The 18,032-nt window shown below is 38.0% G+C and overlaps 2 protein-coding genes across 5 annotated transcripts; one reads left to right on the top strand and one right to left on the bottom strand.

The window, feature by feature from the left end:
• LOC18587639 (probable sarcosine oxidase) lies at window positions 607-2,334 on the top strand. Its single transcript, XM_007011556.2, has one exon. It carries the CDS (start codon window positions 881-883, stop codon window positions 2,114-2,116), a length of 1,236 nt encoding a protein of 411 aa, XP_007011618.2. The 5' UTR covers window positions 607-880; the 3' UTR covers window positions 2,117-2,334.
• Window positions 2,641-13,917, bottom strand: LOC18587638 (protein MLP1). Of its 4 annotated transcripts, none has more exons than XM_018127283.1 (10): window positions 13,701-13,917; window positions 13,250-13,380; window positions 12,212-12,833; window positions 6,252-12,076; window positions 5,095-5,950; window positions 4,322-5,004; window positions 3,763-3,904; window positions 3,559-3,640; window positions 3,303-3,417; window positions 2,641-2,995 (listed from the first exon to the last, which is right to left on the bottom strand). In XM_018127283.1, exons 2-9 carry the CDS (start codon window positions 13,298-13,300, stop codon window positions 3,315-3,317), a joined length of 8,364 nt encoding a protein of 2,787 aa, XP_017982772.1. In that variant the 5' UTR covers window positions 13,301-13,380; window positions 13,701-13,917; the 3' UTR covers window positions 2,641-2,995; window positions 3,303-3,314. The 4 variants fall into 4 exon arrangements, with proteins under 4 accessions (XP_017982772.1, XP_017982773.1, XP_017982774.1 ...); XM_018127284.1 differs by having other exon boundaries at window positions 6,252-12,065; window positions 12,225-12,833; XM_018127285.1 differs by lacking the exons at window positions 13,250-13,380; window positions 13,701-13,917 and having other exon boundaries at window positions 12,225-12,291.

The following is an 18,032-nucleotide window of genomic DNA, read 5'->3' as shown; positions in this document are numbered from 1 at the left end:
CCCAGCTTAATTGCGGCTGAAAGGATTGGAGTTACACGTTAATCTATATCCCAAGACGCCTTCAAATTCTTCATTATAATTTTCCTGACGTTTTAGCATTTTCTAGTCAATATCAATCTTGGACATGCATCTTACTTAATTGATTAGACAATTGAAGGGAGAAAAAGGAAATAAACACATGAAGGACGACCCAAGTTGTGTTTCAAACTAAGCAATCTTATCATCAGAGCTTAATGTGGGAATCCGAAGGAAGATGCATCGAATCGTGCCAATGCAGTGATCATGATGATTGGCCAAACATAATCATAATTTCCTTGGCTGCCAAAGACAAATTGCAGGAAGGGAATCCGGGTATTTTGGCTTCACTGTTGACGTACAGTATTAAATGTACCACGTGGAAATGGCCCTGACATCTGTTCAGTTAGATCAAAATTGGACGATCCTCTACCTTGTCTAGTTCTTGTGTTTGCTCATTTTTGCTACGAATATTCTTCGCTTTCATTTTGAACTAAAAACAAAGTATCCTCACTTTTCAATAGTTTTACTTCTATGGAAGAATTATTTCCATTTTGTTGTTATAGCCCATTCATTATCCAACTAATACTTATCGTTTTCGGCTTTTAGAATTTGATTTTTTTTCTTTTCTTGGCTGTGGAGTGAAGGTGCCAACTATCTCCATATGTATTAAATCGGAAGGGAAACAGATCATCGAATGGCAATAATGGAATTTCCAGCCAAAGGGTTGATCTGTACATTGAAATCTCATCTTAATTACCCACTAGGAGTATATATCTCAATCCAACCAAGCAGAAAACAACCGCTAAAGCATTTCTTTTCTTATCACTGAGAGACACAGAGAGAGAGAAAGGGGGAGAGAGAGATGGGATATTCGGCTGATGAATTTGACGTAATTGTAGTGGGAGCAGGCGTCATGGGCAGCTCCACCGCATACCAACTAGCCAAAAGAGGCCAGAAAACTCTGCTGCTGGAGCAGTTCGACTTTCTGCACCACCGGGGTTCTTCGCATGGCGAGTCCCGCACCATCCGAGCAACGTACCCCGAGGACTACTACCATGACATGGTCAATGAGTCCTATCAGATGTGGGAGCAGGCCCAGTCTGAGATTGGCTTCAGGGTCTACTTCAAGGCCCGACACGTTGACATGGGCCCAGCCGATGCCAAGAGCCTTCTCGCTGTCATCTCCACGTGCCAAAGGAAGTCCATGCCACACCAGGTCCTCGACCGCCAGCAAGTCACCGAAAAGTTTTCCGGCAGGATTGATATCCCGGAGGGCTGGATTGGAGTGTCCTGCGAGCATGGTGGTGTCATCAAGCCCACCAAGGCGGTGTCAATGTTCCAAATGCTGGCGCTTAAGCATGGTGCATTCCTCTGGGACAACATGGAGGTGAACGGTGTAACCAGAGATGGGGTGAAAGGCGGGGTGATAGTGAGTACAAGCAACGGTGACAAGTTTTGGGGTAAAAAATGTGTGGTGACAGCGGGCTCTTGGATGAGAAAGTTAGTCAAGAAGGTCAGTGGGGTTGAGCTGCCCATTCAACCTCTGGAAACAAATGTGTGTTATTGGAGGATCAAGGAGGGGCACGAGGCTAAGTACGCAATTGAAAGTGATTTTCCGACATTCGCTAGCTATGGGAAGCCATACATGTATGGCACACCATCGTTGGAGTACCCAGGGCTGATCAAAGTAGCAGTGCATGGAGGGTATCCTTGCGACCCTGATAAGAGGACATGGGGACCTGGAGTCATTCCCAGCTCCTTGAAGCAATGGATTGAGGAGACTTTCAGAGGGTCCGTTGATTCAAGTGGACCTGCTGCAACTCAATTGTGCGTGTACTCGATGACCCCGGATGAAGATTTCGTGCTTGATTTTCTGGGAGGGGAGTTTGGGAAGGATGTGGTGATAGGTGGAGGTTTTTCCGGCCATGGATTCAAGATGGCGCCGGTGATTGGAAGGATACTGGCTGATCTCGTGCTTACTGGAAAGGCAGAAGGAATTGAGCTAAAGCATTTTAGGATAGCAAGATTCAAGGAGCATCCGGGCGGAAACGTTAAAGACTTTGAAGACCAAGTTGGGCTATTGACAAGTGCACTGTGACTGAACCATAAACAAATTTCTATTGATTGTGCCCATTCCCCTCCACACCGCGCCCCCCCCCCCCGAATCTTTCTTCTTTTGTCCAATCTCCAAAGAGAAATGATAACATTTCTAGTTTGCTATCGGTAGCCACTCTATGTTGCGTGCGGTCTTAGTGATATCTATGTCTCAACCTCATATGTTTTATGTATAAACTAGTCATCAGTTTAGCCCAAACACCAGCATTCTTCCATTTTTCTTCTTTTTCATACATTTTATCATAAGCAAACATATCGAATCTATAGCCTAGAGAGTTTTTGCACGTTGAAAAGTTGTACGACACAAGTTCAAGTTAAGACCATCTTCGATTTGACTACAACCATTAAAGCACTAAGATTCCAATACCTGAAAGCAGAACTTCAGGACTAAGCCAACAAAAGAGAAAGGTGGGGGAAGAGAGGGCGATAAGTAGCCACCAGAGGAAAATAAGGTTAGATATGCACAAACTGTAATGCAAATCTGCTGAATACGTACAAGATTGAACACCATTCAAAATGCAGCATTCTTGTTTGTGTATAACTAACAAAATCTGTTGCTTGTAGACAAATCTTTTTAACTACAGTAGCATCATACAACCTTTGGTTGGGTTCAAAGTGAACAATCCTTAATCTATGTCCTATGTAATTGTAACGATGATTTTTTCTTATTGGACATAACCAAGCAATCTGAGATGCATACAGATAAAAACAGCAAATCAAAGTTGCCTGGTTGAGCTAAATAATGAATCAATGGTCCATGTTCAGAAAGATAAAAAATGATTATTGAGCCAAGTATGCATTTGAAGGAAAAATCGTGGGTGGCACTCCTTGCTAAACTTTGACTCAAAAACAGATGGAAAACCTGCAGAACAGCAAGACCATAAACTCAAGTATGAGAAGCATGGATTTGTAAGAAACAGGACACAAATTGGATTATGAAATGATGCAAGGATAAGAGGAAAAGACAGGAGTTAGGAAACAAGACATAAGAGAAATCAATGAAATGTAATCTGAGGAAAAGTAGAATAGTGCTGATCTCAAACAGGATTAAAAGGCATATAACTCTGAAATGTAGACTAAAAAAACCAGGGAGATTAAAGATCAACATATTCACTACGCATGATGCCAGAACTCTATGAAACAACACATCTGACAAAGTGGCCACTAACCAGATTGGCTTGTCAAAATACAAAAGCTGCCAACAGCGTATGCAGTACAGCCCAATAGATTATAATGCCAAGCCGTAAGGCAGGTTGTCGCATAAGCGCCCGATCACAAGAAACCCTAGCAGAATTCATAAACATAACATAGTTACTTGAATAAAAAGGCTGCTTTTGTGCGTAAATAAATAAACAAACTCTCAGCCCAAATGAAATTTGCACAACTTCAAATCAACACAAACTGAAAAACAGAAATGAACCCTACCATAAGCCATCTACCATATCGGTTATTGGTCTTGTAAATCTTGGAACAATTCTTGATGAGGTAAGTGATTTGAAACCATGAACTGAGGAAACAATGAATTAAAATGTAAGGACTAAAGGATGTGCAATTTTAAATAAAACTTATCTTTACTAGAAGCATAAATGAGTAATGAACAAATAATTTTAAGAAAGCAGCAAAGAATACCTTTATCTTCATCTTCATCTTCTAACCTACTATTGCTACCATCATCCATATCTATAGCAATAGCAACTTGATCATTATTGACTTTACGCAAACTACGAACTTGGGATGCTGTGGAGGTCCCCGCTAATGCCCACTTGTTTATCTACACAAATATTCAGTAAAATAGACTACTCAATAAAAATTCCGTTGCTGTTGATACTGCAAAAGGTATAACTTATTCTTGTGAACAGATAAGATGAAAATACCTAACTGTCAACTTTAAAATCATCATCATTTATTAAAACAGTCCAATTTATAAGCAGAAACTTAATATGTCAAATGCTGATATATTTGCCTTATAGATTGAGCTTCTATAGCTCTATTCATGCATCTATGTATGTGTGATAAACCCAGCCAAGACTTCCTCCTTCCAGAATGAAATGAGGAAACTAGAAATTTTCTGACATAAAACTTAGGTTATCCTTGCTCACGTCACAGTTTTGCCTATCAGTAGATCTGTAAGAGGTCCTAACTGCCCATCTGCTATCAAAGGAACTTGCAAACACATGAAATAACTTACCACAGGTTCAACTTCCACAATTTCTGAGTTCAAACTAGCAGCCTGACCAACATCTCCCTCAGCTTCAAGCAAATCTAATTGGGATTCCTTCTCACGCAAAGTCTTCTTGAGAGTTTCTTCTCTGCGTGTCAACTCCTCCACTTTACTCCGTTCTGCTTGCAACAATTCATCCCTACTTTGAGCAACCCCCCGTAGGTCCTCCAATTCTGATATAACAGAACTAATCTTTTTCTGTATTATTTCCTTGTATTCAGGCACCTTACTGTTTTTAGTATCAAAATGCAAAACAGGTACCCCAACACGAGAAAAGATTGCCTCAATCCAAGTCAGAAACTCGTATATCTCATCTGAATCTCTTTTGTTGCTCATTTGTGATGTGACAAGAACATCATTGGTGCATCTAGTGACCTCTTGTCTTAAGAAGGAGATCTCAGCATCCCGATCTTGTAATTGTGATTGAAGCTGTTCAACCTCAGCTAGAAGACTTTCCGATAGATTATGAAGCTCATCAAACTTGCTCACAGTGATGGAAAGCTTTTTCACAACCTTTCCACGAGAAGCTTCAAGGTTCTCCAAATCTGTGTTCTTTTGTTGCAAAACTTTTTCTAGTTCCTCGATCTTCTTTGTCAACTCTTCCATTTGGATCTCCTCCTCATCAAGTGCTTGTGTGAGGGCCTCAATTTCTGTCAGCAAATAGCATTAATAAATAAGGATTCCAACCTGATAAATATATACAGGTAAAATAAAAGTAGGATCCAAAAAATGACACATACCCTGATCTTTGGATGATAACACGTCTGTCAGTGATTTGAGTCTTTCCTGCAGTTCTTTTACTCTCTGCTGTAATGACTTCTGTTCTTCCCTCATTACTTCCACTTCTTTCTCCAAATCATGCACCAGTGTTTTTGAAGATTGAAGATCTCGCGAGTAATTCGTAGCAGCTGCTTCAGCTAACTTGATTTGACCAACAAGCTCCATGCAAATTCGTTCTTTTTGGATATCCTTCTCCTGCAGCTCTTTCTGCAAGTTTGCTATGGTAATTTTCATTTCCCTTTGGCTTCCTTCAGCAATTTCAGCTTTCATGCTCGAAAAATCTTTCATTGTTGACAAAAGTTTATCTGCCACAGTCCTAATATGTTCCTCGGATGAAACACTATCTTGTCCACTAAGAGGAAGTCCTCCATCAGCTAATGTTACATGCTTCAAGTAAGTCCCCTGATCAGCAGTAGCCAAATTATTTCCTAACAGCTCAGCTTTTCTATTTTCAATTTCCAAGACTGAATTAGCACAGGCTTCATAAAGCAAGGCAATGTTTCTTCTCAACACAACAATCTCCAGGTCTTTCTCTTTCCCAATTGATTCTATATGCATAATGTTTCGCCTCATAGCTTCAAATGACTCTTTCAGAGAATTTCTTTCTCTGTGCAAGATCCCCAGTACATTCGATATACTGTGACCTTGTTCATGTAATAATTTTGAGTGCACAATGAACTTTTCTTTGAGTGCAGCAATTTCAGTCATCAAACCTTGCAAGTGATGCCGGATTAAACTGCAAACTTTGACTATAGCATCATCATCCATAAGGTCCTGCATATTGGTAACTGACCAAGTATCCATGGATTGAAAGTTCTGAAGAGGAAACCAAGAAACAATTAAAAAAATAATCTATTTAAAGAAATACCTCAATGTGAAATGAGGTTTTTGTTCAATACAGATGACTTGCATGCTAATCAAAAAGAAATAAAATAAAATTACAAGTAACAATACAGCAAGCTTATCAAAAAAAAAAAATAATACAGCAAGCATAATTATCAACTGGCTGCAAGGAAAATACAAAAGAAACCATAACAGAGGCAAACCACTATATTTACTGAAAAAGGCATACCCCAAAATGGATGCACAAAGGAAAGGCAGGACATGAAAAAGTTACCTTGTTCTCTAAATTGCTGGATGTAATGTATGGCGAGCCAGCCACATCTCGAGCATCATCCCCTTCCAAGCATGACTTGATGTTAACCTCCAAATTTTGCAGAAATTCTAAGTCCTTCGAAGAAACATCAGATAGTAGATTATGAATATCATTGAAGCCCTTCCTGAGTTCATTTACACTAGATTGTAATATCATTAATTCAGAATATTGTTTCCTATTCTCTTCAGAGTGAACTGTGGATAACTTTTCAAGTTGCGACAGAACTTCAAGTTTAGCAGCCTCTGCCACATCCCTTTCCTTCATGACTTCTGTAAGTTCACTGGCAACCTTTGCTAGATCTTCCTGAAGACCATCGTTTCTCTCTTGAACCTCATTCAACTCTGCAAGCAGTAGCTCTGCAGCTCTCTTGGACTTCCGTGACTCTTGTTCAGAAGAAGCAACAGCTGCATGCAAATCATGGCACACTTTCCCAATTCGCCCCAGCTTCTCCACTGGATCAAAGGTATCAATTTCCACACCAACATCAATGTCAGCTATGGAGTTAAATACCCTGTGTAAAAGGTGTCCTTTCTCCTCCAAAACGCGCTCAGTTTCTGTCAGATGATTCCTCAAGAACAAATTGTCCGCTTCTAAAGCTTGTAATCTTTCAGGATAAGAAGAGAGGTCCCTGATCTTCAATTCATAATCAGCCAGAGCATTTTCCCGGTAGCTAAGCTCAGATTTCAAGTTTTCCAGCTCAGTATTCATCTCTTCAATGGTTTTTTTCAGAGTGTCCCGTTGTTGCACCAAAGATTTCCCTTTTCTAACAGCAACATTTAACTTTTCTCTCACAGAAGCTGACTTCTGCTCTTCTTGATTTAGTAGGTCTTGCAACTCCTCCCTTTTCCTTTCAAGTTCTTGAACTTCATGAAGCAAAGATTGATGCTTTCTGAAGTGTCCATCTCTTTCCTCCTTCACTTGCATCAAGTCATGCAGCACCTCCTCCAGCTCTTTTTTCAAAGAAGCTACATCCTCCTGAGTAGTAGTCAGTGCTTCTCTGCTTCTGGCTTCATCACCTAGCTTGGTCTGGTCCATTTCAATATTCACAAGTTCAGTATTCATAGAATTAAGACTAGTATAATTCTCTATAAGTTTCTTCAGTAATCCTTCCAAACATGCAATACTACTGTCACCAGGAACCAAATCTTTTAATTCAGGATCCCGTAATACATCACAAACCAAGTCCTGCAATCTCCTTATCTCACCCTCCATCTTGAGAAGACCTTCCTCCTCTTCAATCCTCTTAACCAATTCTTCCTGCAAACCACTAACTTTATTCTGGAGGTTTTCATTCTCAAGTTCAAACTCAGCTGCCTTTGCTGCATGGTTATGATGATCAGAAGTCAAAGTCTCCAATCTTTCAGAAAGATGCTCCCTCTCAAGAGTAACTGATTGAAGGCCCACCTCAAGATCATATATTCTCTTTTCAGACGCTTCCAAATCTGCAGTTAAAGACGCACAATAGTTTTCAAGGTTATCAATCTTCTCTTGTAAAGAATTTCTATCATGATAAGCCTCTGAAAGTGCACCTCCCAACCATTCAATCCTTTCTTCAGGTTCCAAGGACCGCAACTGTGAAGGCATATCGATTCCGTCCAAAAGTTCCTCCCATCTTTGCACCAAGTGGTTCCTTTCCATTAAGGACTGTTCCAGCATTTCATTTTGTTCTGCCAACCCATAAAACTTGCTCTGAAGGTCCTCATATTTTCTTCTCAAGTCCTCCCCTACAGTTGAGCTTGGTTGTGCATCTTCTTTCCAGGTATCCACAGTGACAAAACCCGCATCAGAGTATGAACCACCAACAGAACTTTTCTGATCCCAATCAGTGGGAGGCAAAGAATTACCAGTGGTGGACCTTGCTAACCAATCAACTTTTTCAATAATATCTCTAGAATGGAAATGCTCAGGCAGATCTAGGTCTTCTAAAATCTCTTCAATTCTCTGCAGTACAGAGTCTTTGAGAAGAAATGATTCTCTTAATGCGGTAGCTGAGTTGCGAATGTATGAAAGCTCAGATTCCAGAGCTTCCACACGCTCACCTGCCTCTGAGTAAGTCTTCAGTTTTATTTCTAATTCATGAAGCTGGGAATCTTTCACCTGTAATTCCTGAGAGCATCTATCTAGTTCAGCAGATGTCTCCGCAAATGACTGCTTAAGACCATCACGCTGCACCACCAAACCTTTCCCCTTTGCGACAGCTATGCTAAGCTTCTCCCTAAGAGAAGACACTCGCTGCTCTGACTGTTCAAGTTCACTTATTTTTTCCTGTAACTCAGAACGTGCAGTCATAAGGGCTTCCTGTTCCTGGCGCAAGCTTTCTTTCAAAGCAAGGATTTCCAATTCACGCTGAAGTCTCAATGCATCTAACTGATGTATCTTTTCCTCCACCTCTGTCAATTCCATCACCTTAGATCCAAACTCCTCCCTACAATCAGTCACCTGCTCACCAATGTCTTTGTACTTCTTAACAAGCAAAGAAACTAAAAATTCAAGGCGAGAACCAGGTGTTTTATCTGAGTCAGTCTCATTGCTTTCCGGTTCTACAACACTCTCAACATATTCTATAAGCTTTTGAATGGCATTTGAATTAAGGCATTCTCTTCTCATTTCCTCAAAGTCTCTTGTCTTATTCATCAATTCTGAATTAAGTTGGTCAGTTACAGACTGGAGCTGCAGCCTTTCACCTAAAACATACTCCAGTTGTTCAATGAAGTTCTTATACTTGCTGTAATCTAAGGGATCAGGCAGCTCCTCAACTTGAGGGTTTATCTCAGGCTCACCCACCAATACACATGAATCAATCACAAGTTTCTTCAGATCATTGTAAAACTCATTTAGTATCCCTACCATTAATTCATTCTTCCTGAGCAAATCATCATACTTCTCATTGACTTCTTTATAAGAACCAGATAGCGCATCATGACCTGTATAAGCAGCTTCTAGTTTCTCTTGCAGATCCTGGATTATGTTAATGGCAAAACTAACAGAAGTAGTGACCAGGCTATTTACATCCAAGAGATCATTGCTGTTATTTGAGAAGGTGGAGTTGGAGACTCTCCCAATAGACTCATCAAGCCTCCTGACTGTTTCAACAATCTGAGTAACTGTAGATTTCCATTCTAGTTCAAGCATCAATGCCCTCTCAGCTGCTTCCTTCTGTAAACTTTCCAACTGGTGATTTAGAGCAGAAGCCATCTCATCTGACCTTTGCTGTAAATCAGAAAAGTGACTCTGCATTTCAGTAATTCTCAAATGATACTCGCTCAATTTCTCACCAAGCTCCGCATTTTCTGAACTGAGGCTACTTTCTTGATACTTTAGAGCTTCATAAAGAACCTCAAGTTCATTATTCTTGGCTTCAATTGCAAAAGCATGTTGCTTAGCAGCTTCATACAGAATCCCCAGCTCAATGTTGGTTGCTTCAAGATTGTCACCGTAATCCTTCAAAGCTTCATGTTGAACCTTGAGCTCCCCAAATGTGAAATTAGCAGATTTTCTACAATCCCGCTCACGTCTATAAAGTGCACTAGCATTATCAGTATCCTGACCCAAGAGCTTAAGCACAGCTCTCAAATTTTCTGTTACCTCTTTTGTTGAATTAAATTGATCTGCCAGTGATTTGTATTCAGTCAAATCTCCTTCCTCAACCTCAGGCTCATCATGTTGGACCTTTGACTCAAAGGCTTGAATCAGTTTCGATACTCCTGGTGCAGCCAATTTACTGCTGGAGCGCTGTAACAAGGCTGAATGAAAGTGCATCTGTTCAAATGACTTTTCAAGGTTTTGCAATATTCCCTCAGCCTCCTTCAAGTGTCCCTTCAAGACTAGAAAACCAGAAGAATCATCAAAGACTTCCTGTTCAAGCAGTGCAAGTGATGGCCCACCAACGACATCAACAGGTAAGGTTTTCTCCAATACCACAACGGAAGCTTCAGGATCTTGCTTAGAAGGGATTTGGCAAGAATGTTCATTGTCAACTGCATTTTCTTGGACCCTGCTACCAACATCCAAACTTTGTACTTGACTCCCAGCTTCAACATCCCGGTTTTCCCTGCCATCAATTTCCACAATCTTGGCCTTCTGCATGTCCAGACTGGCACTGAGAAAACTGTTTTCCTCCATTAACTGCTCTAGGCGCACTGTTACTTCTTTTAGCTCAGCCTCAAGTTGCATGTGTTCCTCACGTTCTGTAGTTAACTGCTCTTGGAGAACAAGCAACTCAGAAGCAAGTCTCTCATTTTCATGGAAAAGATACTCCTTGTCCTCCTCAAGCTTCTTCCTCTCCTCTGTAACTAAAGTAAGGTTCCCATTCAAGTTAGACTTTTCATCTTGTAGAGCAGCAAGCAAACCCTTACACTCTTCCAAGTCAAGAGCTGCTTTCTCTTTCCCACATGCAAGAAGCTCCTTTTCTTCTTCAAGCTTCATTCTCTCTCCTGTCATTAGAGCAAGATTCTTACTTATGTCAGAATGTTCCACCTGTAAAGCAGCAATCAAGCCCTTGCAATCAGCTAATTCCGCCAGTAGCTTCTCATTCTCCTGAAGAGACAACAGTTTCTCATCCACAAGTGCCTTTCTCTCCTCAGTCAGCGAAGCAAGAGTCACATTTAACTGTTCACTCTCCTCCTGAAAAGTGACCACCAAATCCTTGTATCTAGCTAACTCCATTGACAGTTTTTCATTCTCATGGAGAGAAGATTCCTTTTCCTCTGCAAGTGTCTTTCTCTCCTCAGTCAGCGAATGAAGAGTCCTATTTAAGTTATCATTATCCACCTGTATAGCGGCCACCAGATTCTTGTAATCAGCTAATTCAGACAAGAGGCTCGATAAATCCTCTTGTGACCTTACAAGGCTAACGTGCAACTCATTTGCTTTAGCAGAAAATTCCTCAGCCTGTGCCAATGCAGTATGAAATTGGTTTTGCAGCTCCTCCCTTGCATTAGCACAAACCTGGAGTTCAGACCTGCATTGTGCTAGCTCTTCTACAAGGCATGCGTTCTTCATGTGAACCTCATTGATGGAAGAACGAAGCACAGGTATTTCATCAATAAGCTGATGACAATGCCGATCAGATTCCATTTGCAGATCTGACTGCTCAGAAAGCTGTAAATAAAATATATCTTTCGTAAAACTTGTGAGATATAATTCCTCTTTCAATTTCTCGAATAAATCTGGATGGAAAGATGGTGCTAAAGTATCAGTCCCAACATTTGCAATGGAAACCAATTCTTGAGAGTTAAGCAGAAGCCTATATTCATCTTCATCAAGACCTCTTATCACCTCTGCTAGCTGAGAGAGTTTGAGAGAACCATCCCTGGCAAGAAACAAAGTCAGATCTGATGAACTTGCCGCTTCTGTCTGAAGAGATGTTTCATGACTTCTACCCCAAGACACAAAGGAGCCCCCTGGTAAATATTGCTGATTTCCTTCTGCAGTCTTTTCACCACCAATAGCATCAAATGAAGAGCATATTTCTTGTTCTTCTTCAACAGGTGAACAGGGTATTACATCTTCAGCCAGTTTTTTCATCTGAGGACTCACAGCCAAACTTCCATCTGCTTGGGAACTGCTGGCTGCCCCAGTAAATACAGACGCATCATCTCTGCCGATGGCCTGCTCTGCCTCACTGGATGGCCCATCCATTCTAGTTACTTCTGAAGTTGCCCCTTCGAGAGGTTCAGCACATTCACCATGCTCAGACGAAGGAAATCTACCATCAACTTCAAACTCTGTTTCACCGCCTCTATCAAATTGGTTCAACCCCATACCATTAGCTTCCTGCATTGCCCCTACCCAGCAACAAATGAGAATTTAATTATACATCAACCCACACATAACTCATCCCAATTTAGCCCAAATCAATCCCCTAACAGAGAATTAGAGAAAAAAATTAAAAACATATGTCAAGGGAATGAGAGCACAACCTAGATCTGTTACCTGATCTCCCCTTGCTTGAGACAAGGACATATCAGGAAAATCATCTTCTGAAAGCAGTGGGTTCTGCCCCCTTTCCTCATTAACACCTACCACATCAAGTTTAACCACTGTCCCTTCTGTGGCACCAACTGAAGCAGATGGATGCGGAGCATCATCATGTTTTGTTTCCCCTTCAAAAACTGGGATGTCTGCAGTTGAGGAAGTTATTTCTGTGCACAGCTCACTATCAACACTCTGCGTACTTTCCCCACCATTAGGGACTGAAGAATCAACATCATGCTCACCGGGGGCTATCACCTCAATGGGTAATCCACCATTATGGGCTAATACAGTATCGACATTGTCTGTCTCAGATTCAATGGGCTCCAGTGATGTAACAACTGCTGCAGTGTCAAGCCCAGAAGGCAGTGAACTCTCCATAGACTGTGACACTGAAAAGTCAACATCTGCAGTTTCCCCTTCAGAGACCTGTGATGAGACTGTTGGTTTGGCAACAGAAGATGCAGCATCAGCATCAGATTCATGCTGCTCAGATTTGTTTGATTTTTTGGAAGACTTTCCTTTACTGCTACTTCCTTTACCATCCTTCTTCTGGCGATATTGTTGAAGCTGATAAAAGATAACATAAAATTAAACTCTAATCAATCCTATTACCTAACAAAAAGACAAAGACATTGCATCCCATAAGGGAGAAAGGAAAAGGATTTGCTCAAGTTAAGAAAATAAAGGAAAGTAAACAGCTAACCCCCTACTTAAGGTTCAGAATAACGAAGACAAAGATTTTGGTTTTCTTCCACTCTTTTCTTTAGCAAAAGAATAAAACAAGGGTTGAAGTAACATTAGGAATCAACGGCAAATTCAAAAGCACTTAAAACATGCTGGTGAACTATAAGCACGAACTAGAGCATTCCAGGCCTTAAAGAAAAATCATGGTTGAAGACAAATAACATAACCAGACAAACAGAGTATGTTGGGAAAAAAGGCCAACAGCCAAAATCAGAGATGAAAGAGTAAATAATGGAAACCTTTTTACGTCCAGCTGCGAGCAGATCGGTACGGCTCTTGTTCTTGTCCATCCGATCCGCTCCGTTTTTGCTCCCCACTCTGACCCCTTAAGAAATCAAGGCCAAGTCTCAATTACCATCAGGATCTCCCCCTTAACCACGCCCCGCAACAAACAAACACGAATTAATAAACTAGAAACGATTATTATTATCAAATAAATAAACATAAAGGCCACCAAATAGCTGCTGGGTCATTTTGTTTTCAACAAACTTATGTAATTTCACGGGGAAAAAAATACAAGATGAATAACTTAATTTGCCTTTCCTTTTCCCACCATTTTTCAAAAGACCCAATCCCAATATTCAAAAAAGAAAACAACCCAAAGATTCCAGTCCCAATTCAATAAAAATCACAGAAAAGGCAAAAGGGTTGACGATGAACAACGGTGAAAAGATTTGCAGTAGCAAATACCTTGAATTGCAGCGATCTGGTCGAGAACCTGGCGCCGTGAATGAGGCTGTTTGGTGCCAAAATTTGCTCTGTTTCTGAAGAAAGTTTGGCCGAGCAAATTGTCCGTTGCTTGTATTCGTGTCGTGGGCGTGTAGTTTATTCACTTAGATCTAACGCAAACTTCTCAATCCTGCGTATAGGTGAAATGTCCTACTCCGCAAATTTTCATCGCTGCCTTGTTTGTTTCAATCAGCTGCTAACGTGAAATGAAACCCAGGCCGACATGGTAAATCGGCAAAAAGGGGCCCGTAGCCAACAGGCCCCTTTTGTTTATATGGGTCTGTGGTTCAAGAAAAATGTCGCTCAATCTTTTGCCATAATTTTGTCTCAGACTTGGGTTATTAACGGTCCATGTCCGTCTCTTAAACGGCTGTCATCCCAATTTTTAAAGACCCATAACAGACAAATAAAAGGGGCTGCAACCTTGGGGGCTTGTGATCGAGCCATTAGATAGGAAGCCCAATCTTTCGCAATTTAAAAGGTCCAAACTCGAAATTATACTTAGGCCCGACAATGCATATTATCGTGTTATAATCATGTTGTATTTAAGTATGATATTAATAATTTTATAACTAAGCATAAAAATGACATAATTAATTAAACAGATCGACATTCTAAACACGTAAAAGGATAAATTTGTTACACTATATGACACGATTGTCATCATTAATAAACAAGTCGAATTAAATTTTATACAATAAAATAAATTTATTTTAAAAAAATTAACCTATTTAAATAGGTATCATATAGAGATTATGTAAGTCATATTATCTAAATTGACACAAAAACACAATTAACTAAACAAATTATACGAATCATGTACAAATTAAATGTGTTTAATCTATTTAAGATACAAAATCGTCACAAAAACTTTAAATCCAAAATCGTTTAACTTCGTATCATTTAAAATTGTCAAATTTAACTAACCCTTGCTTAATGTTAGATATTTTTGGAATGCAATTATAGAAAATATAAAGATGGATGCTAACGACAATGGTAATTAATCTGTTTCCTTTCCTTTCAAGGAACAATAATAAAGTGTTTTGTGTACACATGTGATCCCAAAAGGAAATATGTGCAGACTAACATCCCCTCAATCTCAAAGTTGGTTTTCCATTGCAACAAAGATCGTGTGCAGGCTACCATTCCTTCCAGTGTAAGACACTAAAGCAAAAACCCATTTAAATATTAGAATCAAGTACTGACATTATATTATTTAAAAAAAAAAAAGATAACGACATTATATATTATACTATAGGGGATTAAGAATCTCATCGAGCATGCTACTTGACTTTCCCAAACACTTCGAATTTAACACATATATTACATGCAAGAAAAATTTATCATATTTTTATGGCTATCTTTTGGGCAAGTGGAATATCATACCACCATGATCTCGTCGTCCCAACCCGCACCCAAATCTTGAGGTGTGAATAAGACTGATATTAAGTGCTTGAAGAGTACATCCTATGTGTCACAGTTCTAAAATGAATTCTACATTATTTATATATTAAAATTAAATTAAATATTTAAATGTTCACATTATTTTTAACTTGTGAAATATTTTCTTGTGAAATAAAATTATAAATCTCAATAAATTAAAAAGACAATACTTTACAATTTAATGTCGGTTATGACATTAAAGCTTGCGCCGAACTCTCTTGATCCGTGACATGATAACACTGTAACGTCCAAGTAACTTTCAAATTTGAAATTGTTTGGCACTGTACACAAGGAATCAAAACCTGCCACACATGTTCTCTGAATTATAAAAGTGGAAGCATCTAAAACTTTAAAGGGGGTTCCCCGAAAGTCCACTATTATTCCACAGCCACAATTAAAAGTTTCCCCCATGGCATCCTATTGCCCTGGTGCACGGCACGTGAATACCCAGAAAGTCAAAGTCAGAAATCAAACCTCGTGCATTATAAAAACGAGTTAAACAAGAAAAAAAAAAACTGAATAGAAGAAAGGTTGAAAGCAAAATAGATTGGCACGTGAATCCAAGTGTAAAAGAAAGATTAACAAAGCATTGTGTAGTTTAGTCGTAATTAGGCACTTGAAAAAATTATTTAAAAGGGAAGAAACACATATTAAGCTACAAAAATAAAATTTAAATATTATATTTAAGTTTAAACGAATGTAATGAATGTATCAATGCTAATAACGGTAATTAAGAAATGATAAATGATTAATAAGTTTACATGTAAATTATCGTTCTTCTAAGATTCAAACTCGAGAATTTATATCATCTTAATTAAAGAAAAATTTAATTATACATATATAAATCTAAATTCTAACGAGTGCAATGAATGTGTGGATGATGGCAATTGTTATTCATGAATTTGGGTTTGCTTCGTGGACTCTTTCATCGTCAATCGTTTTGAGTTGACTTTGAAGTACAGAAATTATAAAATTTGTCAAGACTTCATTAAAAAAATAAAAGAAAATTACTACTCCACCTTAACAACAAATGGATTGGTCTTCTGTTAAAAGAGGAGGAGAGCATCACAGATTTAATGAAATCCGGTGTTTGTTTGATTGGCCAAGTTGTTCGGATTCACATAAAGGAATCAAATCTTCAACCAAATCTTCTAGAATGGTGCTTAGTGACGCCAACTATAGTTTTTTTTTTTTAAATTTATTTCGAATATTACTATTATTTAATTAAAGTCAAACTAATATGCAATTGGTTCTTAGCTAAGAGATAACAAGTGGTATATTATTTAATTTAACATGGTGAAATAAACAAAAAAATCGAGGATGAAAGATTAATCTTGTTGGTGTGCTTTTTTTTTTTTTTTACCACGAGCCTAGTTAACGCCGGTCTATGTAGACTTGTGTATTTCGAGATTTATATATAATGGTGGTAATTGTTTTTACGAAAATTGAAATAAAAAATTTTATTTTGATATATTTTATATTAAATTTTGATATACAAATCTCAAAGTTTAAAATATAGGTTTTGCAGATTTTTCATCTTTTGACTGAAATTATTTAAATTCAATCTAGATTGAATAAGGCAATTATAAGGGTTCAAATAAGAATTTTGTTTAACAAAAAAACTTGATATTTATATTATTTTTCAAATTACGAATAAACAACGACCGAAAAATTGACATCTCACGCATTTATCTAGGGATGAAAATGGAACAAGTTGACAAAATGCTACGAATTTTTTACCAATAAAACAACCCACCTTCACGAATAATTCAAACAATGAAAAAGAATTGGAGAATCTCTTTTTTTCCATTGACCTTAACATATTTAAGAAGAATCAAATCCTAACACGAATCACCTCAAATTGTATATCAAGAGACGTTTATTATATATTTGTTGTCAATTAGAGTAATTTAATTAACTCCAAAAAATAGTACGTGCTAAGCATTTAAAATTACGTAAATCGAAAGTTATGTTGAATATTAGAGTTGACGATGTATAAAAATTATAAAGAATTTTTAATTGCTTATGGTCATTTAATCTAAAGTGACCAGCTATGTTTCATGATTGGGACAAAAACTATTTCTTTTTTATAATAATGTACCAATGAATGAAACCTTTTAATTCATATAATATTAAAAAAAAAACTATAAATATTGTGAAGACGTAGAGTAAATGTCTCAATTGATCATTTTTTTAACTTTTTATCTTGATCATTCAATTTTTAAAAACCATGTTTGGGTTTTTAAAATTCATTAAAATTAATATTTTGATTGTTTAATCATTAAAAAAAATAAAAAATAAATATTTAATGTATCTAATATGACTTTTCACGTCTATAAACTTTAACTGCAAATCATATTTATATAGGCTCATTTGTCATGTGGTTATATATTTATCGTGTGTGTCATAGTTTTGAATGAATAAAATGAAAACTTTCAAATAATGAAGTGATTAAATGAATAATTTAATAAAAAAATTTATTAAAACATTGGAGTACTGGTAATTTTTTTCATGTGTTAATTATATGTCAACGTTATTATTTTTGGAATTTTAATTTGTCAAGGTTCAAAATTCCAGAAAAAGAATGGCGATATGGTCTATTGAGTTAATCACTTGGTTTGTGGTCAACCCTCATGTTAATATTAATACCACAATGGTGGACTTTGACAAGAGAGAAAAATGCTTGAAAGCAAAGTCAAAATTTCATAGGCAAGTTGTTCGATTTAATTGGTTGGCACTGTTAATCAAAGTTATTAAGATGCCTTATAATGATTTTAGAGGAAAAGAAGACAACCCTTTTGCACGGCCTAACTATGATTTTATTATCAATAAAATTCGATAATAATTTGT

Source organism: Theobroma cacao, chromosome 9 (genome assembly GCF_000208745.1).
Source record: "Theobroma cacao cultivar B97-61/B2 chromosome 9, Criollo_cocoa_genome_V2, whole genome shotgun sequence".
Taxonomy (NCBI): Eukaryota; Viridiplantae; Streptophyta; class Magnoliopsida; order Malvales; family Malvaceae; genus Theobroma; species Theobroma cacao.
This window is presented reverse-complemented; position numbering and strand designations above follow the sequence as displayed.